Source organism: Falco rusticolus, chromosome 1, assembly GCF_015220075.1.
Source record: "Falco rusticolus isolate bFalRus1 chromosome 1, bFalRus1.pri, whole genome shotgun sequence".
In the NCBI taxonomy this organism is placed as follows: domain Eukaryota; kingdom Metazoa; phylum Chordata; class Aves; order Falconiformes; family Falconidae; genus Falco; species Falco rusticolus.
In genome coordinates this window covers 3,954,735-3,979,829 of record NC_051187.1, presented here as the reverse complement: position 1 = coordinate 3,979,829, position 25,095 = coordinate 3,954,735, and the positions used below count along the sequence as shown (strand labels likewise).

General features: G+C 38.5%; 1 protein-coding gene across 1 annotated transcript in view; it reads left to right on the top strand.

The window, feature by feature from the left end:
• Positions 1 to 177: 177 nt before the first annotated feature.
• HELZ (helicase with zinc finger) overlaps positions 178 to 25,095 on the top strand; it is a 91,429-nt gene continuing 66,511 nt past the window's right edge. The window contains 4 exon segments of the mRNA XM_037405179.1: positions 178 to 267; positions 17,668 to 17,895; positions 19,711 to 19,747; positions 23,101 to 23,225. Coding sequence (XP_037261076.1) covers positions 17,686 to 17,895; positions 19,711 to 19,747; positions 23,101 to 23,225 — 372 coding nt within the window. The 5' untranslated portion in view covers positions 178 to 267; positions 17,668 to 17,685.

Genomic DNA, 25,095 nt, shown 5'->3' with positions numbered 1-25,095 from the left:
AGCGGCGCGGCAGTGCCTCTGCGGCGTGAGGGGAGAGCTGCGGGCCGGAGTCCGGGGCTGCCCCTGGGCCGCCGCCGCGCCTGCCGTGCCGGTCCGCGGGCGGGGCGGCGGGTCCCGGTGCCGGTACCCTGCCGGGCGCTGCGCCCGCCGCCCTCCGCCTTCCCCCGCTGGCCGCCGGGCCGGGAGGAGGGCGGGGGAGGGATTTCCCACAATGCTTTGTGGGGACGTTGACAAGTGGATCCAAGATGGCGTAGAAAGTAATGACAGGTAAGTCAGGACTTCCCCATTCGCCCCCCGCGGGGGCCGAGGGCAGTCGGGCCCGGCTGGCGAGGGCTCCGGGGAGGCCTCGGGGGATCCTCGGTGCCGCGCAGCAGGCCGAGCGGCCGGGCGAGGGCTGCCGGCCGGCCCGGAGGCTGAGCGGTGCCGGCTGGAGAGGGCCCTGTGTCTGCGGAGGGGCCTGCAGCGGCAGCCGCTCGGGGGCTGTTTACGGGCAGCTCGGCCGGAGCCCCGGGGGTGCCGGGCTGTCCCGGGGGCCCGCGGCCGGCGACGGGCGGCCCGGCGCGGCCCTGCGCCCGGCGCAGCGGGGGCAGGCGGAGCGGCCGGCCGGGAGAGCCGGAGATGCCTCGCACCAGCCCGGCTTCCCCCGGCTCCGGGGGTGCGCCTCGGGGCGGAGGGTGGGGGGATGCGGAGGGGTGGGAGTCAGCTTTGTTTTTGTACCGGGCGGGGCGGGAGGGGACGGCTAGCGACAGCCAGGAAATAACAATAATAAACCAGAAGGGAGGGGAGAAAAAAAAAAAAAAAAAGGTTTAGGTAGGGTTTGTTGAAAGATGGAAAAATAAATCGAAAGAATTTAACAGCTGTTGTAAAATTAACCCTTGGAGCAATCGAAGGACCGGCAGATGAGCTTATATTTTTGTTTTCTGCAGGAGACTTTGTCAGGGCTGAGCAGCTAGAAGTTGGGAGGTCTAACAGACCCCGAGATCACCTTTTGTACGATGCAACTGTTCTGAAACTGAAAAAGGGGAGTTTGTACTGCAGGTTGTGATACGGTCCTGCCAGCAGAGACTATGTGTGTGTATATATATATATATTTATATATATATAACAAATGTAGGGCAAATCCCCAAGTAGGGGAAGGGGATATGTTACCCCTCCTGGGGTGGGTCGTACCCTTTTATTAATTTCCAGATGAGTGGAGTCGTTTGACATCAGTGATTTGTTAATCAAACTGTTGTTTGATTATTGTAACATGATTAAACATATCATTGATGGAAATTAAGAAATAACTGCAGGGAGACAGTTGCCAGATTGCTTTCCAGTTAATGAGAAAATGTGTGAGAGGTAACAAGGTAATAGGACTTTTGCATTGTCAGAGGTGCAGCAAGCTTGAGGTAAAGTTTTAAAATAACATATTTTGCTTTTCATTGAAGAAATAAAAGAATTCAGTTGTAAGATACAAGGGTGTCCTAGAGATGAATATCCTCATTGACAGGTTGAGTGCATCATGACTAGTCTTGTGTTGGGGTCTTCTAATGTTGTTCTTGGTAAATAATATAATTGAAACAAGGCAAAGGAGAAAATATTCCCCCCTCCCCCCCTTATTTCTATTAAGAAAAGACACATTCTTTTGTAAAAATGAAAAGAAAAAAACCAAACCTAAACACAAACCACAAAATTAAATTAAGTTATACTTGGCAAATTTGTATTATTTTCCAAGAGTGATTGGTAGAACAGGGAGGTTTTACAATAATGTGCTTTAAATTCAGTTGTTCAAGTACTTTTGAGTCATAGCAGATTGTGAATGAAAACTCTGTTGTTGTTTTTTTAATGGCAAAAGTTGTTTGATTGGGACAGCCTGGGGTTGCTGGGCCGCTTGCTGGTCCTCTGTAGCGAGGAGCTGATTTTGAACATGCAGTTGAAACTTAATGAAGGGAAAGTGTACAAGTGATCACCACATTCCTGCCCCCTCTTTGGGATTCAGTGTGGGGGGATTCACTCTTAAATGACTTAGGCTCTGGTAATCTTAGCTTTTACAATGCAGAAATTGTGAGCAGCGAAAGCTGAATTAAGCTTTTTTTGTTGAACTTTAATTAGCAGAACAGTTTTTCTTTATTGGTAAGTGAAGGAACATTTTGTGTGTTATTACTGATAAAATTGAGTTCTCTTTGTCATTTGTTATGAAAGCAGAAATGACTTTTTTTTCCTAGTTAAAATCACATTTCTATTATCACTCCTTACCTCTGTGAATTTTTTTGACTTACGAAATGTGCAGAGTGTGTATTTCCCCTCCTTTAATTCATACGGACGCTGTGCCTTTTTAAGTGAGTCAGATTAATTTTTCTGTGAAAGAAGCTTGTTAAACTGATGGCTGTAGGACTTGAAAGGTTGTAATAGCTGGTTTTGTTGGGTTTTTTTGTTGTTTTATTTTTGAGGGTTTTGTTTTTTAGGGGGATTGTTTTGGGCTCTCCCCAGCAAACTGAAAATTAAAGTGAGATGTGGAAGTGGCTTCTTAACCTGTAATATGTCCCAGTTCTGTTTCTTGACCTCTCATGGAGGAATCTTTCCCGTGCTGAAATCTCATTGGCTTCAGAGGAATTGCTCCTGCGCTTTGGGATCCATATTAGTAGATCTGGTTGCAGGAGAAGGGCTGGAGTTGGGAGAGAACTTCTGCTCCAGTGTTAGATTTACGGAGAAGTTCTCATCTCAGAAAAAAGTAACGGTGTCTACAAGGTTTGAAGAGGTAATATTTCCACATGGGTAGGGTACAGGCCTACTGCTTGAGAGATCTGGACAGCCTGATGCAAATCACTTCACCTGTTTATGCTTCCTTTTGAAGGAATTTAAAACAGGACTAGTGAATCTTACCAACTTGTGAAGAGTCTTGAAGCCTGTGGATGAAAGAGGCTATGTAAGAGCTAGGCAATATTACTACTACTGTTTTCCAACTCTCTTAATTTAGTAGTCTGATGAAATATTTTCTCCATCTTTGGCAATTATTTTTGTTACTAAAATCCCCTTTGCAATTATAGCTGGATATTCTTTCTGACTTTCACTGTGGTTTTGTTTTCTTTCTATTTGTTGTTTGCTACCATCTTACATGTGCTACTGTACTTTATTCTAGGTATTTTCATTTTAGTAATGGCAGAAGCAATTGCTGGAGCAATTCAGATTATTAGTTGAAAGCCCTTGAATCTTTCACCTCACTGGCATTCCCTCCTGAGGTCAGTGGTACCTAATGGGTCTGGTAGCAGGAGCAAAATCTAAATGAGAAACTTCTTTTGTAATAATTTAAATCCTGGCCCCTGTGTATGGCTGAATAACTAGGGAAAGCTGTGGGAGCTGGCTTGGAGAATGAGAAGGAAGGATGCTGTCGTCCTACTCTAGCTTAGGGATAGAGTAGTTGAACAGCTGGCATTCCCCCTGCTTTGGGGATCAGTAGGCCAAGTAGCCTAGTAAATGTGAATCTTGTCCTTACGTTTTTCCTAGAGTTGCTAAAGACTTCTTACTGGAAGCAGATCCCCAGAGCTGCTCATTGTGCAGGATTGCTAGCGGCTCATCGTGGGGGAGAAAACAGCCAATTTTGTATTCCTGACCTCCCCTCCTGCTCACGTATTATAGCTGTTTAATCTTTTCTTACTTCATTTGTTGAGGTCCTAAGGCAAGATCCCATTATCGCTACATGGTATATGTATTTTCCCCCTCTCAATGGAAGTATTATGGGTTAGATTATCAGAACAAACAAGACCTTCCTATTTTTGTTCTTGTTTGTCCTGCTGTTTCTTCTGTGGTCTTTGGCAGTAGTCAACGCTTGTGTTTATGTATATCAATGACATATATTTAAAGACACTGTACTTTGTATGTTTGATTTCTTACTTCCTTTGGTAGACTTCTCCAACTGTCATTCTTTTTTCAGCAAGGAAGAAAAGAGAGAATATTAAAAAAGAGACCGCTTTTCCAAAAGTTTGCACACAGCAAGGGTATGGAATAAAAAAACCCAAGGAATGCTTGGTCTTGTGGAGCTTGTGACTGGGAAAGTAAACACTTGTTTTCTCCTAGTATTTATTTGACAGGGGGTGGGGAAGAGAAAGAAAATAACTGAACTTTATAGATAGTAAAATGAGGAGTCTGCAAGGTCAGACTCTCCACAGAAACAGGCCAGCTTCTCGTGATTTCATTATGGTGGTATTGATATGTAACTTAAATTCTGTATTCAGAAACAGTCTTGCTTACTGAGCTTTCATCTTTTCTTCACACAAATATTTACAACATGAAGTTTCAACCAGAAAGACTCACTCATGTCTGAGAAACACAGAAAAGTGACTATTAATGTAGGAAAAGAAGTGATTAGGAATTTAAGCAGGGAGATTGTAATTACTCATGGGTAAGAATTTTTTTCTGTTGCATTTCTATTGCACTGCTAGTTGAAGTTAAAGGATGCTTTATGTGGCTGTGACATAATAACAAAATATTTCTCTATAATTTTATATGCAAATTCATTGTCATAAATTTAATAGAGATGCACTGGTTATTTATCCAGTCTTTTCTCAGAGTCCTCCAAAATACCTAATTTCAGACTTAATACAGGAAAGCCAGATAAGAAATCATACATCTCAATCTTTTTTCCTTCTTAAATGTAATTTTACTACACTGAGAGGTTTCATTTCATAACTAAAAAGTTTGAATGGTTACTGTGGCCCCTTCCTACTTAGAATGAGTACAAACTATCAATTTTTCTAAGTGGTGTGGAGTCTTTGTTAGGTGTCAGGAGGCTCATACTTTGGCAAGAAGGTAATTTCGAATTTGTAACACTGAACTATACAGCTTTTCCAAGAAGCAGTAGGTACACAGTTGATAGCAAGAGCTTTTGCAAGTGATTTTGTAAAGAGATGTTCTGTTGATGTTACTGTAAACTTGTGTGATTTGTTTCTGTTAGTCTCAGGAAGTACCACTTGCATGAGGAATGATGTGACAGAGGTGGATATTTTTAATCTTTGGCTTATATGTGGTTTAGGGAAATAAATTTTGTGATCTCTCCTGTTTGTAGGCAGTAGGAAGGCTGATGATTCTCAGAGCTGTAATGACTAAACGTTGGAAGAAAAAGAATAATAGAATTATGTTAGGTATGAAATTTTGAATGTTGGAGTGGCAGGAAGTGAAGGGGAGAAGTGTGAGCAGTGTGTGGATTTGTCTAAACTGGTTTTATGGTAGTTAGGGTAAGTGTTATTTAGAAATGATCTTTCAGTCTGTGAATTTTACAGGTTTGTTTTTTTTTTTCATAGTTACCTGTAGCAAAAATACTGTATTTATCAAAACAGTAAAAATTACACTGCTTAAATATGCTTAGAAGATCTTTTGGGGCCCTTCAGACCCCATGGGAAAAGGAAAATACATAACATGACAAGCTGTTTTTGAGAATATTGGTTGTTAGTAATGTGGCATGAGTGTTTAATTTGCTGGAAAATATTTAGTGGTTCAGCAAACCAAGAAAGTAGCAAATCTTTGTGGACATAATAAATGGAAAATGCCACAAATAAAAAGCATAGTGGTTTTGGCAGCATATAAAATAATGCTTCTTCCTTATATATCTTCTCACTTAATGTAAGATTATCTGTATTTTTGTCACTGAAAATTTAATTTTATCCTGCGGTAGTTCTGGGGGGAATGGGGACAGGCAGCGCGCTTCTGCTTCCAAGTGATGTTCCTTCGTTGCTGTCTACTACATCCCCATCAGCTAGTTGGGATTCCCAAGTACTGTTGACCAGCCACGACAGCAGCCTTGCGTCTGCTCCTCTGCCATCTTGGGAGCCAGAGTTGGGCTTTTCTCTTTGTCTACGCAGGGAGGTCGTTAAGGGGAATGTGTTTTTTTACTGTACTTCTGAAGCTGTGCTCACAGTGCTGTAGCTGAGTGCTGTGGCTATTTTATTGAAGTGATGTTTTTGATTATAGTTGTTTGTGCTAATGGTTTTTGAGGTAACCGTACTCTGACCATATCTTAAGACACTCACACATTTGGAATGGTACAGGACATTTGTTTTGTCGTTTGAACTGACTGATAGTACTTGGCTGTAGTTTTGTTTATATTTGTTTGGCTAGGCACTGATCTTCCGAAGTTTTGTCGGAATTATGCCATTAACCACAGTAGGATCGTTACTCATTCCTGCTGATGTCTGTTCTTTGAGTGGGGTTTAAGATACGTGACTGAATCTCTAATGTTCATGTCAAAAGGAATGAGTAGGGTGAATGCCATTGGGAAATTTGTGTTTTGGATACAAGTTGTGGTGTTGCCCGTAGGGTTTGCTGTGTGAGGAGAACTTGAGAATCCATGTTCTATTTTCAGGAGAGGTCTAAAAATTGAACCTGTTGGTAGTATTGTATTCATGCATTTGAGGAGAGGAAACAGGGGTGGTTTAAAAGCATTATCTAGATGCAGAAGGGTTAATATAATTAAAATACAGAGTAAGAAGACAACTCCCTAAACCAGGCTTAGCTGTATTATGCCAAGCCGTTTGAAGCACGGTCATGTAAAAATGAATTTCAAAGGTTATTTACAATAAAGATAGCAATTTTTAGTGGTGGAGGTTAGTTATTGCTTTGAACTTTCAAAACAGCACACAAAAATATCATACACAGTTACATAATAGGTATGGTTTTGGGAAAGATGTGTTTGCAGTATCTGTGGGTGGCATGATTGTGTTATTAAATCTGTTATGGTAGGACCCTTTTGTGCTAAGCACTGTATAAATGCCTAACAAAAATCTCAGTCACAGTATTATTCGCTACTATAATAAATTTAAGTTCATTATAATGCTGCAGTGAAGACTGAGGTATGTTGAAAGAAAATTTTCCTGTTGTGTCACAACTTTCTGGCTTATTTCTGTGTTCAGTTTGTGAACTGTGCACTGTAACTGTGCAACATAACTATCAGTTGTTTTTTATGAAGATTTTTATTTTCTTTTCCTTCTTGAATGGATTGAAAGAGCGACTCATGTTTTGCATCTCAAACAGAAAATGGAGTTAGGGCTTTTATTATTTGTTTTTTCCTATCCACCTGTAGAACTGTGGTATATACTGTGGCATCTGCATTTGCACTAGTGATCATAGCTGTGTTCTTCAGGTAGATCTGCTAATCATAGGGGTGTGCTGCTTTGCAATACTGGGACATGTCAAGGGTGGAGAAAGTTCTTGTATGAAAATGAAGGTGACATTTGAGGAAAGCCTGTTTCAGCATCACTACAATATCCCTGCTAAGAAAGCGTGGATGGAAGCCACTGAGCTTTGGAGCTCCTTAGCGGTTGGGGGCGGGGGGGCAGGGAAGAGTTTGCATAGGGTTTTCCAAAAAGGGAGTTACTGCCATAAATAATTTCCTAATTTAAAAACACTTCTATTGCTGAAATCCAAATACAGCTGTATTGAAAGTAGCTGTGAATTGAACACAAGGGTGAAAGTTAGGAACTAATTTTGATTCTGTTTCTGAGACTGATGAAATTGGCGAATTTTGGCAAATGAACTGTGGTCAGGTGCTCTCTGAAGACAGCGCTGTGCAAGTTGCAAGTTCGGTGAGCATCATGGAAAACTGTGACGTATGTTTTTGCGTTTAAACTTCTGAAATACATTTGTAAATGTTCTGATGTGTTTTGTGTTGAAATGATGCCTGGGAATCTTCTTTGACTGCCCAGTGCATTCCTTGGGAGCACAGTTCTGTACTCGTTCGGCATTTTGAAAATTAGGTGACAGATATTTAGTCACATATACACAGATTTATCTATATATCATACAGCAGACATTTCTCAAAAAGGACTTTTGGCAATATCTCATGACTCAGCTGAGAAGAATATTGGTAATTGCATGACTGTGGAACTCCTTGAGATTAATGATGTTCACTTTTGTTGGACAAAATTACTACTAAACGTTATAATGTGAAATGTGCAGTGACACTCAGGAGCAAGGCTGTGATCTGTTATTCAGGTGTTTAAAAGAGAGGTTCTGCCACAAGTAGGCTGTAGTTTTAAAAGATGTGGATTATGATGTTTAAAACAGCTTTTAGAATATGAATACTGTGTTCTTCTGCAAAGTCTGTTACAGTTTGAGACTTGCAGGTTGGTGCTGCTCCATGGAGAGCTGACTGTTGTGCAGTGCTGATTTTTCCCTTTGTTTTTCTCTAGCAAATTTTATTAAGAGAAGCAAAGATTAAATTACTTTTCTAATGCATTTTTTTAAAGTAAGTAATTGGTGATGTTGTTATGGGGATAAGATGGTAACCATGGGACAGTATTTCAATTAAAATGCCCTCATCTTGGGTAAGTGTGAGAAACTCTTACTCTCAAAAAGCACTAAGGACATACAGGTATATGGAATACAAACTGCTGCTGTTAACCAGTTATTATGAAAGATTGTTTACGTGAAGATTTTCTAGGAAGGAGCCAAAAGAACTTTAGGTGGGGCAGAAGCACCACCTATTATTATGTTACCTGATGCTTACTATGACATACTCCTCATTTCAGTTGGTTATTACTTGCCAGATTTTAATTATTCGGGTTGAAATTTCCCATGGTAGGTGTCTATCGCAGGCTGACTTTTTGGGTGCTGTGCAGGGAGTGAAGGGTTCTGCCAGCATGGTTCTTTTCTAAAAATTGGGTAAAAAAAAAGAAAGAAAAAAATCTGATGACCTATAGTGCTGCTTCGTAAAAAGTTGAGATGTGGTGTAGTATGATGTTTCTGCCAAGCGTATACTTGTTATCAGCCCTGTGAAAATCTGCTCCGTGTTGGTCAAATTAGCATTTAGTACAAATCTAAAAGATCATCCCTGCAGTGAATATACTTCAGCCTGAGCTAAGCGGGATTGTTGTACAATTTGAAGGGTAGGGCTTCTGCATGTTCCCTGGTATGACTTTGGACAAAAATGAGAGCACAGAGAATTCCCCGTCTCGACTCCCCATACCCAGTTCCTCTTTCCTACCAACGCTGCCTTCCTGCAGCATAGACGAGGCAGCGACTGGATTTAAACAGAGGTTGCAAACTGCAGTTTTTCACAGAATGTGTAGAGTAAACATGGAGATGGGGTGGCTGAACAAGGAGATTGAGATTGAAAAATAGTGCTAGAAAGAAATAGAAGGGAAGCTGTACTGTATGGGTACCTATAATTTATAATGCTAATACAATTGTTGGAATACAGTTTCACTGTTAGCATACATTAGAAAGTGTTTCAGAAATGGAGTAGGGGATAGCAAAAAAAAAAAAAAAGGGCAAATCATACTTAAGCCTCACCTTTGCTGTACTTCATTTTCTGTATTTCTAATGGATGCTCCCATGTTGTGATGTAGAGAAATGCTGAATACTCATAAATCACTCAGGCAGACACTTTGATCATATAAAGGGCTATATAATACAGGGCAGAGCATAATGGGGAAAAATCACTTCTAGTTGTCTTTATCTGAATATAAGACATTTACAGAAACTTTTGACTTCAGTGTGTATTAATGTCTTAATTCTTTGTAAAATGCGAATAACGTCAGAAGGATAAAGATATTTTCTTAATACTTGTGAAGTGCTGGGTCACAGTATTTATAAGCATTGAAAAGTTAATGAAAACATTCAAATGCAGTCTTGAGAATCAGATTTTAGCAGCATGTAGTAAATAAGTCCTTAGGCCCTGTGTTGAAGTATTTAACTATGTGTCCATTAAGCAGCAGCCTCTGTTCTGCCTGCTCATTCTGCCAGGTAGCCCTTGGAAAATGTAGTATGTGACTAACAAGTTAAAGGCAATATCATAACGCAGACGCACAAGAGGGCCAACATAAGCTTGTACAGATACTTTTGTCATTATACAACTTTCGAGTATTAAACATTACAATCTAGTATTTGTACTGTAATTTTAATGAATGCAATATATTTATATATTTGCTTTGTGTAACTAGGAATCTGGTATCTGTCGGTTATGAATGGTTTTCAGTCAAAGCAAGTACACACCAGGTAGATCATAGAATGTAGAATCATTTAGGTTGTTGAAAAGACCTTTAAGATCACAATTCCCGCTGTTAACCCAGCACTGCCAACCCCAACTAAACAGTGTCCCTAAGTGCCACATCTACACGTTTAAGTCCCTCCAGGGATGGTGACTCCACCGCTTCCCTGGGCACCCTGTTCTGATGCTTGACCACTCGTTTGGCGAAGAAATTTTTCCTAATATGCAATCTAAACCTCCCTGGTACAACTTGAGGCCATTTCCTCTTGTCCTATTGCTTGTTACTAGGGAGAAGAGACCGGCCCCCCCTGCCTACAGCCCCTCTCAGGTAGGTCTCCCCTCAGCCTCCTTTTCTCCAAGCTAAACACCCTCAGTTCCCTCAGCAATGTTGTACTTTGACTTGTCACGTATTTTGCTTGGATTCATCAAGGTGGGTAATATTTTCAGACAGCTGTGTGAAAAAGGATCATTTTAAAGGCAGGAGATGATGTTAAGGGTGCTTTTGTGGTGGGTGAGGTGTTTACAAGTGCTAAGGCCATGAGTTATTTTCAGATTTTGAGCCAAAGATAGACACTTTGTCCATGTGTAAATGTTGCTGCCACTGGCTGTATAGATTTTCCTTTCTGCTGTTATTTCCAAAATGAAAACAAGAGATTAGTAAAGGTAATAAAGTGTTAATAATGGCTTAATAAAGTGTACTGATATAATGCATAAAATAAATCTATGCATGCAATAAAATCTAAAGTTGTTACTATCTGTGATGTATGTAAAATGTTTTAAAGAACACAGGATCCAGATGTGGAAGGCATTTGCTCTTAATCTCAGTTGCTGCTATATTTTTCTTCCTATTGTTATATGAATGGTAAAGCATCCACAAGCACTTGTTCCTTTTTCCGTAAATGTGGATGTGTTTACTCTATATGTAAGTTTACAGGATCAGACTCTCCATTTATGTGCCCAGAGATCAGTTGTCCTCCTAATTTATGGTACTCTCTTTGGTTTTTCAATGTGGAAAGGTAACCTAAGTATTTAATGGTAGGGGGCATCATGAACCTTTTAATTACACCCCCCCCCCCCCCATTCTTGACATCAAGCATATCATGTTCCTGAGAGGCCATGTAGCAGAAGTTCTTGCTGCTGTTTGGCTATATAATAAAACCTTGAAATAAGCTTTTCTCATTCTGTATGCTCCATTTCAGATTTAACATCATTTTTGGAATTTAAAGTAGGGTCATTTCGCCTGGAGTTGTACAACATTAACCAGAGTAATTCAGTTATTTCAGAAAGCTGATTAGATTGTCCTCTCTCTCAAGGGTGGAGACTTTTGTATTTGTTCTGTAAGGTGTGCAGTACATTTCTGAGTGCTGTGTATAACTAATATTACTGACTTCAGCCATAATTGCAGTAAATGAGTGCATGAGATCTCTGCTATTTTATTTTTCTTAAAATAAAAAGAAGCAAAAGCAGCTTTCATGTCATTCTTTTCTGCACCCTGCGCATGAAAGGTGCACCTTTTTCTCGCTGTTCTGTTAAGCCTTTCACATTGGTATAGTGCACTATTATTATCTACTCTCATTTTATTAAATTATTTCTGAGTGTGGGATTATTTATGACATGTATGTTGTGACACTAGGAAAGTGTATTTTTCCTGTGTATGTCTGAAAGTGACTTCTGTATTTTGTGCAGCTGTGTTTTATTCCTTCCTAGAGGCTTGAATAAAATGTTTTTTTGTCTTAAGGTGAAGATAAGTTTATTTTCCTCACCTATAGTGATAAAATAAATATTTAATTTTATTTTGCTAATCTAAAGGTATGTGAGTGGTGTTGTGGAGTACTACAAAAGCAATTACTTAACATCTGGGGGTGCAAGCGTGCCTTAAGATGGGATCACTAGAGATGGCAGAGGAACTGTATAATATGATTTAACATTAGATAGATGTATTATTCCCTATTTTAGTATGTGGATGGACAAATGCAGTTTTATTTGCTGTCTTGATAGTTGAATTTCAGTGACCCATCATTTTTAACTATAACATTGGCATTTTCACAGTAGCTAAAATTTTACTGTGTAGTGTACTCAAGGTATGGTAATTAATGCAGATTATTAAATGAACCCAGATCTCTCCATACCTGTGTAAATTAAAAGTGTCTTTTTGGTCTTTTCCTGATAATTTTGAGCGAGAGGGAGCTAGAAGACTCTTCAGTCACAGGGATTATGTCTGTACCAACTTTCTGACTCCCTAAATACTAATTTTCTGTATTATGGAAACGACAAATATCTGAGGCCATCGTATGTGAATAGCTTACATCTCAATTTTACCAGTAACGAACTTCAGAAAGCCATGCGATGTGTACTGCTGGTGTCTATAGTCTAAAAAGTTTGGGAACTCTGCTTTACTGAAACCTGAAAAGTACTGGATGGATCCTTGAGCAAATGAATGCAGTTTATGGCTTTTATCATTATGGGCAAGAAAAATAAATTGATGAGTGATATTTTGGTACAGTGCTGTCTTCTCGCTGGGTAGATGGCAGCATGTGGCAGTAATTGGTGGGGTAACTGATGTCTTGGTATCAATAAGAGGCTGAATTATAACTTATCCTTTTCCTGGGTGGACTTAAAGTCTGGGTTTTGTTATCTGTCTTGTTACACATTTTTTATAAAACTTTGCAGCATCTTTGAGACCCATTTGACTTCTGTGAAATTCAGTTCTAATTGACTTGAAGTTCAAAAGTTACTGGGGAAGGACAGAGCAACCAGCCTCAAAAATAAACCTAGTAGATTTCTTCTTGCCTCTTAAAAGGAATTGCTGGGAAGTTACGATAAAACAGCTGTCTCTTCTTGACTTCCTACCTGAACATGTTTAAAACTTCTGTCCAGGTTGGTGGCCAGCTTTTCCAATTTGTGAGAAGGGCTGGAAAATCACCAAGGGTTCGGGAACACGGCACGGTCACCACACGTGTTTCCTTAGAGAGGGGCAGAACGAGTTGAATTCCTGCCCTGCTTTCTCTGAGCCTGTGCCAGCTTGACCGCGGTAGGGAATGGAAGAGCAAACCCTTCCTACCCGCTCCTTTCCTGCAATACAGCGGGCTGCTAACAGGAGGACACAGCTGAACAGCTTTGGCAAGGAATATTTGGGTGCTTTTTTCTCTCAGCAGAACTGTTTGAAGGGTTATGGGTTATAATGGGAGGCAGCTGGAGAGGCTTTTCCCCTGCATGTTCCCTATGGCAATGGGTCTCATTCATGGGCTTCGGTTTGCAAATCCCAGGATGTGGCTCTTGAAGTATATTCAATTGACAGTAAATTCCTACCAGTCTCACTGTAGGACTGCAAGTTGAACATCATTGCTTTAGCATAAATCTTTACAAGAGATGTTAATGCCTGGTTAAAATATGTAAATATTTACTGACTTGTCTACTGTTTGTCAGCTTGGCATGCAAGACCTCCGATCTGATCCTTCTGTCTTGGCAGACATTGGGAATTTTGCCAAGAACATTAATAGGAACAGCATTGTGCCCTCTAATCTGTTTGTTTATGAAGTACACGAGAGTTATCTGGCTAGATGCTTTACAGTGAATTGAAAAAGCATCTGTTTGAAATTTTTTAGGAACTGTCGCATACTTTTAACTTATCATTATCTTAATGTATGGACCCTTTGATTCCATAAAATACATTGGTAAGCTGTGAAGCATGAAAGTGCACAGTCATGAGTTAAACTGCTTTGAAACACTAAAATTTTAGTTCATGGTGTTCTCTCCTCCTACACTGATTTTTAGCTTGAAGTTGGCTCATCAGACTGTGGAGTAGTTCTTCCAAAGCCTCCTGTGCACCAAGCAGGCGTAGTGTTTGCTTGAAAATAAATGACTGTGTAGATCACATTGTTTATCGCTTTTCCTCCTCAAGCTGTCCCTTCTGCCTTTCCCAACCCCCTCTGCAGTTCTGGAGGGGAAATATGCAGTTTTATTTGGAGATTACTCTTTTCACGTTTGTTTATAGAATCCCTTTGGAAAGAAGGCGAAATACTCATTAGGAATATTGAGCCTGAAAATCATTAGTTGTAGGGGAGGAAAAAAAAGTCCCTCACAGTTCATTGAAAAAAAAATACCCAGTTTAAGTTATACCAGTTGGAACTAACCGGGTCTTTTAAATAGTATTTTGAGGAAGCTAAGCTGAGCACCACTTGACCTTCAAAGAAATGTAAGATCAGTACGTTTTCTTCTGCTTAAAAGGCAGGAGTTTTTTGGAGGTACAAACAGTAATGCCAGGGTTAGATTTCTGGATTAGCCAGCGAGGAAGAGTTGTGTAAACTTTTGCCTGTGCTCTAGTCACCATGATGTTTACTGTTGTATCAGGTGGGATTCACAGGCACTGTGTTTAAATGGTTTACTTGAGTGCATAAATCGGGAGCCTTTCTGTAGGCAGCGGTGCTGCTGTGAGACGATTCAAAGCCAAGAAATGCTTTATAAATGCTGATAATAAAAGTTCTGTTGATATGACATTGTGCCTCTATTTCTTATGTCCGCCCACCTATTTCAGATGTGTAACTTCAATGCCTGTGTATTGTTACTTCAAAATTTTGAATTTTGAAGATGTATTAAACTTTGCTGTTAGAATAAATTGTTACTCAGATTTGAATTTGGAACTCTTCCGGCATGCAGCTCTCCGGGTCATTTTGAGAAAATGAATAATCCTGACATTTGTTCTGTTACATGCTTAGTATTTTAATTTCGGTTTTACAGACAGAAGAAGTGAAGTGCATATGCAGTTTGCTCAGTTTTGCAAACAGAATTGGCAACATTACATTGACCTTGTGACACTTAAGTTTTCAATTCTAATCTGCAATAATTTATACTCATGGAGTGAATGTAGAAATTCCAGTTTTACACATGAAATTTTTTAAAAATATACATTTATAGAACTCAAATTTATTTTGACAAGTGTCTCCTTTCCTTGGCTGTTAAAATATTAACTGTTCTGAAATAATTTTACACACGGGTAGGTCAGCTACTACAGTAGACTGGATTTTAAGAAAGCATGGTTGTAACCCACATAGTCTAGTCTCAGTTGCTAATTTGGGCACAGCTCAGGGGACCAAAACTAGGAGCATGGGTTTTTAAAGAGTCAGCAGGAAGAGCCAGGTGCCTCCAAGGAACAGTTGAGAGGATCTGGATTGGAATCTGAAGTAGATGGTGCAAATACCCAATAAACGTGCATGTTTGTGTCTGCACTTACGGGTATAAATGGAATTGAAATTAAATCTGAGAGCCTGAGTGTGTAATTTTCTGTATGTCGTCCACATACTAGTTGTCTATGTTACGATTAGATTGTTTTAAAAACAAATTACACTGCAGCAGCTCCTTATCTATCATTGTCCCATGCACTGTGACTTCAGTGGTTTTTTTTAATTACATTGTGAAATACTGATAGTGTGACTCAGTTTAGCCGGGTAGCCAAACAGCCAGGTCCTGACATCTCTTGGCTCCACTTAATCCACAGGTTTTTGCTTAGGGTCAGTTATGTCCTCTGAATTGCCCTCTTCAGTTTTCAAGTCGACCAAAGAAATTGTGTGGCCTTTGCAGTACCGTAGGCCACTGCTGGGCATGGAAAATCCAGCTTCTCCTGAAACAGCCAAGGTCAATATGTATCAAACCAGCATAAGATAACGGATAAGTAACATGTTTTTCTTTTACGTGGCGCCATGTTGGAGAAGGGTTCGGTAACCCAGTTTTCCGACGCCTGTCAGTTATGCTGGTCAGGTCAGTTAGGATGGGATCTCTGTATAATCAGTTTTGGGAATAAACACAGAAGCTTTGATCAGACTTTTGGTCAAAGGAATTTTGGTTGTATGTCAGCCAGGAAGTGAGGAAACCGGCAGCGCAGCAGAGTTCATGAAACCCTCTTTTCAGTCCCTTAGGGGAAAACAGAGTGTACATGAGAAAAACATCAATTAACTATTGAAGCAGATCCTAGATTTGTAAAATGGACCGTGGCCTAAAATGTTAGTGAGATGGAAATGAGTGTAATTTTTAGTTATATCTAGAAAGGATCCTTGCATAAACAGCTTAAGAATACCTGACATTTATATGATTGAAAATATGTGCTTAAGCGATCCAGCTGAGTGTCTTTAATGGAATTATTCCATGAATGAATTTACTCATATGTATGGAAATGCATAACCTACTTGCCTGTTCCTGTTCTGATTGACAATGGGGACTTATTTTTAATAGAAAAAGAAATTACCTGCATGAATCGGGTAATATTTTGCAAGGTCATTCTTAAGTATCACAGAAAGAGACATATGTCACAGATTTGTATCAGGATAACTGCAAAATACTGATACTTGTGTTCCTTCATTTTTGGGAAGATACATTTTGTACATAAGATTTTTTTATATGAATGTTGTAAAAGAGAAGGTGGCTTAAGTCAAAATTGTCTTGAAAAATCAATCTTCCTTTATGTTTCTATATCAATATTGAAAATCAAATTTTAAGAATGGAAGGGAACACATAGAGCACTGTGTCGCATAACATATGGAAAGTATGGTTTACATTTCTACCGTGTATTTGCTTACACAGGTGTTAATGAGAGAAGTGGGTTAGCAAATTATTTTTCATACAAAGAAAATACATTTATTTGACCTTCAATTAACTTCTTGAAGGTACATTACCTTAGTTTGGTTAAAAAGATCAAGCATAAAGGAAGTTTTTTAGCAGTGAATTTTTAAAATGGGCTAAAGATAGTTGAGACAATTGTAATAGTTGATATATAGACATAAATATTGATAGTGTGCTGTTTGCTAAAAATGAAAATGAGAATTACATTTTTCCTTCTTTCAGTTATCAGAACACATTTTTGTCAGTGTCAAGTCTGCTTTAAAGTATAGTGTCTCTAGGGATATGTATAATATATTTAAATATTACGTCAAAGGATAATGTAGTCAGATTACAGAAGTGCTTTGCTTTTCTGCGGGTGGTGTAGATAGTGGATAACCGTTTGTCTCAGTTTACTGGCAGATAATGTTGTCTGTCTTGCATACAGATTTTTATCACGACTGTTTCAACCCTCCCCAATATTTGCTTTAAAATTATTTAAGAAGTTCTGCACAAAGGTGTTGGTGTGCAGGGGTATCTAGACTTTCTGAGGCATGAATGGAAGTAGCCCAGCTGGAGGAAGAGACAAGTGGTTTGCTGTTGACCTCCACTTCTTTCTCGTACATCTTTGTCCTTCCCTGTTGTGCTTCACCCAGCCAGAGCGAGCGACTGTCCCCTGAGCGTAGGTGAGAAGTGTTTTGAAGGGAAAGGTGTCTTGGAGTGAATGGCTGCAGGCTTGGAGAAGGGGCAGTTGGTGGATGAGTTGTGTTACTTCCAAAGCAAAGATCATGTTGCCAGCAAAGACCCGAAAGCCTCTATGTAGCCAAGTGCCTAAATCCATGCTGACTTTAAAATTTGAAAGCGCTACTTATATTCTTAAAATCAGTCACAGGCTTAAATACCTTCTTGAATTAGAATCGAAACAGAGCTGGGAGCGCTGGAGAAAAGACTGGGAAGAGGTTAGTTAGTGAGAAAGCTCGGGATAGGAAATGCAGATGGCACAGAAGGAAGGGGATGTGGTGCTGCACCTTGAGATGGGAATGGAAGTTGGTTGGCAAATTGTCACTGCCATTATGCAGCTAACCAACATTTTATCATCCCCTCTGCCCCCACTCTAGGATTTCTGTCCCTGAGTCATGGCAGACAGAAGACCAGAGAAGTCATGTGAACAAGCATGTGAATCTCTTAAGCAGCAGGATTATGAAGTGGCAGTGAAGCATTGCACAGAGGCTCTCCTTTCCCTCAGCCAGTACCCCCCAGCTCACCTCCCGGAGGCATGCCAGGCAGAAATCGACCGCATCAAAATCGAGACTCTTCTGTATAGAATTGCTTCCTTTTTACAACTTGTGAGTGTGACTCTTTAATAGTACCTAGTGAACTGGAAAGCACAATCAAGTATCTTGTACCATCAAGTTTTAAATAAGTTTCAGCGTTTTCCTGGGATTGGCATGTTGCTTTGCCACAGCATCTCTCTTGCTAAAGCATGTATGAGGCTTCTGTCTCGTAGTTTTCTCTGATCTGTTTATTTTTCAGGATTGGGACCTCTTAAGTAGTTTGGGTCTGAATCACAGTGCTCTAAAAGAATGAAGAAAAATACTTAAAAAAAATAATAAAAAATTCCAGGAAGGCAAACTGTCTGGTTTTAGGGTATTAGGTTTGTACAGTTATGCTGAATTACATACCAAATTACCTGACCTTTAAAAAGCTTGAAATTAAGCTAGCAAATCTAAATATTTAAAAAAACAATGTTAGGAAATAGCAGAATTCAGGTAGCTGGTTCTTACCTGATTTAGCTCCGTTAGCATAGGCCTAACATTAATCTTTTAATACTTGATCATATACTAGTTCTTCACTGCTAAGCTAGAGCATATCTGGTGAAAGATGTAACTCTACGACTCTGGCAGATTTTTAATGGAAATGTGAAAACTGGGGTCTTGGTAAAGGTTTGTAAATGCAAGGAAGAGGCGTAACCCTGAATTATAGATGATCCCATTGCAAATTTGTGTCCTTCCTTTAAAGTATCACAGATGTGCAGTTCCTTTAAGGAAAGGACATTACAATGCTTAACAATAAACCTATAATCTGCTTAATGAACCTCCATTTTTCTGTATTTTTCTGTTCTGGAAATGTTATTAACAGATATACAGGGGTCTTGTCCACCCCAAATCTTCATGTATTGGGTATGAACAATTTCATCTCAAGTGGAAAAAGTTTGGCCAAGTTGTAAGACCTTGCTGGACAGCTTTAAGATAAACCTTGCCCATCAGATTAGGGAGCATTTTTAAGCATTCTTTAAATAGGGAGCTGAATTGGACTACTCTGTGTGCAAAACAAGAATTGGGAAACTTCTTAAATTAAGAGGTGACTATCTTATGGCTCTTCAGGGGAAGAAATTCAGAAATAACTGAAGTTGTTTTGTTTTTTTAGTTTAATGGAAGTTGATTTGTTACAGACCTGACTCCTCAAAATTATTTACATAGGCCAATATGCAGAGAGGTGCTTAGCAGTATTTAATATGTTCCTGACATTGATGCTGTTGCAAATCCTGTGAGACACCTCTCTGGATATTCATCATAGTAAATTATTGCAGTAAGTCTTCAGGGGCTCTGGAAAAATACTTGTAATCAAAACCTTCCTATTAAAGGCTTGAATTATATAGATACTTGAAGGTTTATAATTTTTTTAAAAAGTAAAGGAAAAAAAAATCCAAATTGTCCTTCTTGTTTTGCTAAAAAAAGTGATTTTTAACATCACCAGTGTTAAGACAGTGCAAGATAAAATACATACCTTACAAATTTCAACAGTACCATGTTAGTGCAAATGTAAAAAAAATTACAGTGGCTAGAATAGGAAGTTATGTTTTTGTATTTTTTCCGAGATGTTGTGAGCCACATACAAACACATATAAAACATACACCTTTGCCCATTCATTTTCCTCTTTTAAAATGTCAGTTTGCTGAGAATTTGAGAAAAAGTCAGCATTCTAAGAATCAATAATATTATATTTGACATGTGACTGGTGTTTTTTACATCTTCCACCCAGGAAAAGATGAGGTGTAACGGATTCTGAAAAGTTTTAAGAGACTTGTAACTCAAGCATGTAGTTGTTTATGCTAACTGGAATAATGCTATTTTTAAACTTTTCATGTTTTACCTTTCAGAAAAAGTATGGGCAAGCAGATGAAGACTGTAGGCATGGTATGCTTATTTCTTTTTTTTATTATAGTGTTATGAATTGCAGTCAGTTGTCTGAATTTTTAAAACTGATGCCCAGATTTGTTAGTTTGCTAACAATGTTTTTTTTTTTCTTTTTTCCCCTGGTTAAAACTATGTATCTACTTGATAATACTTTTTCTACTTTTTCTGTTTTGAGAGCTCTCACTATTTTGTAACTCACACTCAAGTACCAGAACTCAAATGCATGTCTTTGGCACAGTGGTGCTATTTGCCTAATAGATATTTCAGTATACAAATGTAGGATGAATTGATAGCGTTAGGATTCTTGTGAAGATAAAGACAGCTGATAGTTCTGTCTTTCTTCCTAGGGACAGGGAGGATATTTTGGTTTGCATTTTGGGACTTGATTCAGAGACTGTCAAGATGGTGTACTTACATATATTCCTATTTGTTAAAGCTTCCAAATGTGCATATGTCACATTGAAGTTGAGCCTTTCATGTTTCACTGCCTTGTTCAGTCAGGGTGTTTTTAAAGGAATTAACCATCCTTCCTAATGTTCTGTTGTTCATGTATAATGCAAGTGATTCAAAACTCACTGAGAACTCTGCTGCGTTTGGTAAGTGTTGGAACAGAGTTTATCAGTTAGATTTGGAAAGAAAAGGTGGGTAGATCCCACCTTTCAGTTTTTAGTACCTTAACTACTCTTGAATTTGAAAGGAGGTTTCCTCAAACCACAGTTTTGTTACACAGACTGTGTGATACACTATTCTGGCATTCCTGTGCTAGCGATGATAACCTTTAAATTGTTCCTTTCTGGTTTTGTGTGGGTTTTCCTAGTTGTTTTTTTTTTTTTTTTCTTTGCTTGGTTTTTTGTTTTAAATGCATCTGTCTTCACTGATACTCAAGTCATAGTCTGGGGCACTTGTGGGGCTGTGCAGCCTGCTTGTGAAGGTCCATAAAACGTAACTAAGAAAAGTAAACTTGCTTTGTGTAGGTGTAAAATTAAGGTTTAACAAATTCGAAAAGGCTGAACATGGCTTAATCAGTACCATTCTTAAAATATTCTGGATTTTTTTTTAAAGCTGCTTCTTTTAACTGTTGCTACATGCCAAGGGTGTAATATTCTGACTAACCTTACAGTTGTCTTTCATGATGGCAAATAAAAGGAAGAGAGACACATACGGAAAGATGAATGATGGTTAAAGGAGGTAGGAGGGAGAATGAAGTTTGATGAATAATATTCTCATTGATGACATCTGATGGGTTCGTCATAGGGTTAGATGGGTGACGTTCATCTTCAAAACTTATTGGCATATGTGTCAGTTACAAGTATCTCAAAGAAATGGTCATGTTGAACTGTTTTTCTTCTCTTGCTGGATGGGCATAGAAGTGGGTGGAATAGAAGCGCTGATCTCTACTTTTTTTTTTTTTTAATTAAGTAGAGAAAACAGCTTTCAAATGTGTATTAGTAACAAGGAAATAGCATCCAATTTAACGTTAATTTTCTTATTTCATGCCATCATGTTCTGCAAATATTATTTCCAGATAATTTTTCACCTTATTACTGCCATATTTAAGTGTGTCTGTATATAAAATGTTGTGTGTATATATTTGTATATACCCACCCACCAATTTTTTTGAATATATGAATGAACTATTTGGTTGTGGTTGCCTATAATGTGCTGTTATCAACAGTAGCCCAGCATCTGACAGTTTATGATCTTGAAGGTTTTTAGGTTTGAAATATCCTTGGGAGGAAACAACCCTGGTGTGGACTACCTGATACTCACACTTCCTTGATACAATTTTTTTTTTAATAGGCAAAAGTTTTATTCAAGCTGCTGTTCTGTCTTTTTACAAGACTTGACATGTTGCATACCTGTGACAGTGTTTTATTTTAACCTGAATGATAAGTACATTTTGAAGTAGCTGGAGAAATAGATGTTCTTTATAGTATGCTGCTTGCACTGTTACAAGGAATGATGATAACTTACAATCTCTTAAATGTTTCCACAAACCTTTACCAAAAGGTACTGGTTAATGTGTTGAAACTTTTATGTGCAACTGTATGTTTTAGCTTGGTGATACTATACAGTTAATAATATAAAATGTCATAATTGGACATCTAATCTTTGAGGTTAAAATAGCAAACTGTCAGACATGTTAAAGCTATTTCTGGTGCTGCTGCTTCTGGTTTGGGAAGTAAAGCTCTATTTTTGGAAATGCGGTCAGTATCATCGGAGTGGTGAATTCAGACTAATCTTTGAGGCACTTTATAAAGAGGATTTAGTTACCTTTTTGTTTTGAAGAGATGTCTAGGTTTTTTTATGGAAGAGATTCTAGGGTTTTTTATGTAAATGTTCTGTGGGACTGTTTTTTTTTGCTTCAGTCTTTAGTGCAATTTCTGTTAATCATGTGAATGTCTGTTGAGTGAGGAGTTTTGATTTGTTATTTTAAAATGTAATCCTGAAGTTGTGATCAGTGTAAAATTCCTGTTAGTACTAACAGGAGCTGTTTGCATCTGCGTGAGTAGCAGTATAAACACAGATGTTGATGTTGCCTGCAATAACAGTAATATATATTAAAATTTTGTAATTTTAGACAACTGTCCAGCCTTCTTTTCAACTCATATGCTTAGCTTACTAGCTTTTTAGTCACTCTGGCATTTCGTTTTCTGGACAGGTAATATATATGATTAAGTGTTACTCCTGCTTGTCTGAAGCACGTCTATATTGTGAAATAAGTCCTTTCACTATTGGAAGTGTCAATGAAAGTGTCTGTTTGGCTAGCTATCTGATCCAGTGCTAGAAAGCATTAGGAAAGGTTTCTGTTACATGGAGCCTGTAAATTTCTGGACTCAAACAATCGTTCCTATATCCTGCACTTTACAGCCTAAGTGAATAAAAGCCCTTTTAAAGTAGCAGGAATTGACCGTGAGGAGGTTAGCTATATTTGGAAACGACAGGGCATGCTTTTTGTGAGCATGAATGGATCTTCCTGAGCATGTTTGTGTTACTGCGAGGTTGTTGGTTGCTATTTTTTTTTATCCTTTCTGTGAAGAGGAGGTCCTTTGTGTCTGTGTCAGATATTTGAATTTACCATTCCCGTATTTGTCTATTTTAGCATGTAAACATCACAAACCTTTTTTGAGCTCATGTACAGCATTTTTTAGATGGTGGGAGACAAGTTTCAAGTTAGTGTTAGACAAGAATAAGTAATACTTCCTTTACATCCAAGACTTGTCTTTCCAAGAAGCCATGGATTCAACCCAGGTTTCAGACTTTATTTTCATGTTAAAGGTGAAGGAAAACTGTATATAGCTTATTTAAATGTATGCTGTGATGAAGCTAATAGTTGCTGATTTGTGTTGCAGTGCTGGGAGAGGGGCTGGCCAAGGGAGATGGATCTTTCCGTGCAGTGCTCTGCTGCATGCATCTTAAAGGGAAGCTGCAAATTGTGTCTAATGTTCTTTCCAAATCACTGATGGGTGAATCACTGGTAAGTGGGTTTGCTGCAGTCTGCATAATATAAAAAGTAGTTTTGTATTTCCTTTTTAAAAAATGTGTTTAATAACAAACTTCTGAACATATGTTTGACTGGCAGGTTACAACAAAAATTACTTGTATGAAAAAGACAAAGATAAGTATACGTTATCAGGATACCTAGGTTGTTGCCTTACCAGTGTTTCAGAGTTGTTATGATTGTGCAAAGTTTTTTTGTTGTTGGCTCTGAATCCTCAGGGAATGCAAAATAATTTCCATATTTGTGTGATTGGCTAGGAAAAAATAAAGTAAGCAAAAGCTTGAGATTTACATTGAAATTGCACCTGATACCATTTTGTATGTGCTTCAGGAGGTTTAGCCATGAAAGGAGAAAAATTATTGGTAGGACTTTTAAATAACTGGCCCATGATAAGTTGTAAGACAGCATGAAAAGCTTTTCAGAAAAAAAAAAAAAGCTTTACATTTCAAGACAAAGACAAAGATTTGAGTTCAAAGCTGCTATTTTTACCCTTGACCTGTCAAAACTTTTAAAGATGCTTTTAACTCCATACATGTAAGTAACTGTTTTGGCTCTTATGTGACTACTCATATGGGGAAGATTAGGGACATATGTAAGTCTCCAAAGGATGGTTTCCTTTTTATTTCAGTAGTCTAGAATAAACAGCACACAGTTCATCATCGTGAACTGCTGGTGATGCTAAATCCAGAAACATGGTCATAGCACAGAGAAAAAGTTCTGGTCAGACCATGAGGAACTTGTAAGTGACATCAGAAACTGTCGTAGGAGAGTTACCTTGAAATTGGATAATGTCTCCTACATCTTGGTGCTTAACTTAATCAGTAGGTTGTTTTTACTAGGGAGTTCTGTTTGTTTGTCTGGTATATATCCTGAATTCCCTCCCCCCCTGCCATTGGTTATTTTTATGTAAAGAAAAGGGTTTTTTCTTTGTCTGGCTGGTGTTTTCTAACAAAAAAATGTTTCATTGAAAAATTCCTGGTGAGGTTGAAGGAAACTTGCCTTTAGGAAAAATTAGTAAAATAGTCAAAAGCTCCTTATCGCAGGAAACGTACAGTGCCCTTAGTCTGAGCTATTGTTGTGCAAATAGAGGTGCCTTCATATATAATTCCAGAGTGTTGTACCAAAGCAGAGTTTGAGAGATTTTTACAAGCTTTAGGTTATTAGACACAGTTGTTTTCAGTAGGAATAAAAATCAGCAACTGATTTACTGACTTTTGCCATTGTCTAAGAGAAGAAATGAAACAAAGTTTTGGACTTAATTTATTGAAGAGTTAGAATCCATCCAGTTTCGTCCCCAGTGACTTAAGAGAATGATTCTTGGTAAAAAATTTTGTGCCTTAATATGTTTAAGCTCAACAGGTTCAGTTTGTAGCCTTCTACTGAAGAAGTGAAAAATCATTTTGAAAAAAGCCTAAGTGTGAGGATTCTTGAGTGTCTGTTTTCAGCAGAGAGAGTAATTTCTGCTGCTCAGTAGCACAGTCAAAATGTGTAGGAGTCGTAACAAATGTAGTAGCAATTAATTAAATTTCTCAAGAGATTATTGAAAGAAAAACCACAGGTCTTGGTTCCTTTAATCAAAGTTTTGACTTAAATGACTGTGAAATGGTTACTTAGCTATATATTTCAGATAAACTTAACTTTGAAAGAGTGTTACTTCAGATGTACTTGAATATGCAGTTATTTTTAGTTACATGGCTAATCTTTGCTTTTTAGTGAAAACTCAAAAATTGTTACTCAGAGGAGTTACGAAATTGTAGAAATTAGTAAGCTGTAAAGTAAATTCTTAAGAAGAAATGAATCCATCAATGCAACAGCAGTGCAAGTTTATTATATTAATTCCTTTAGA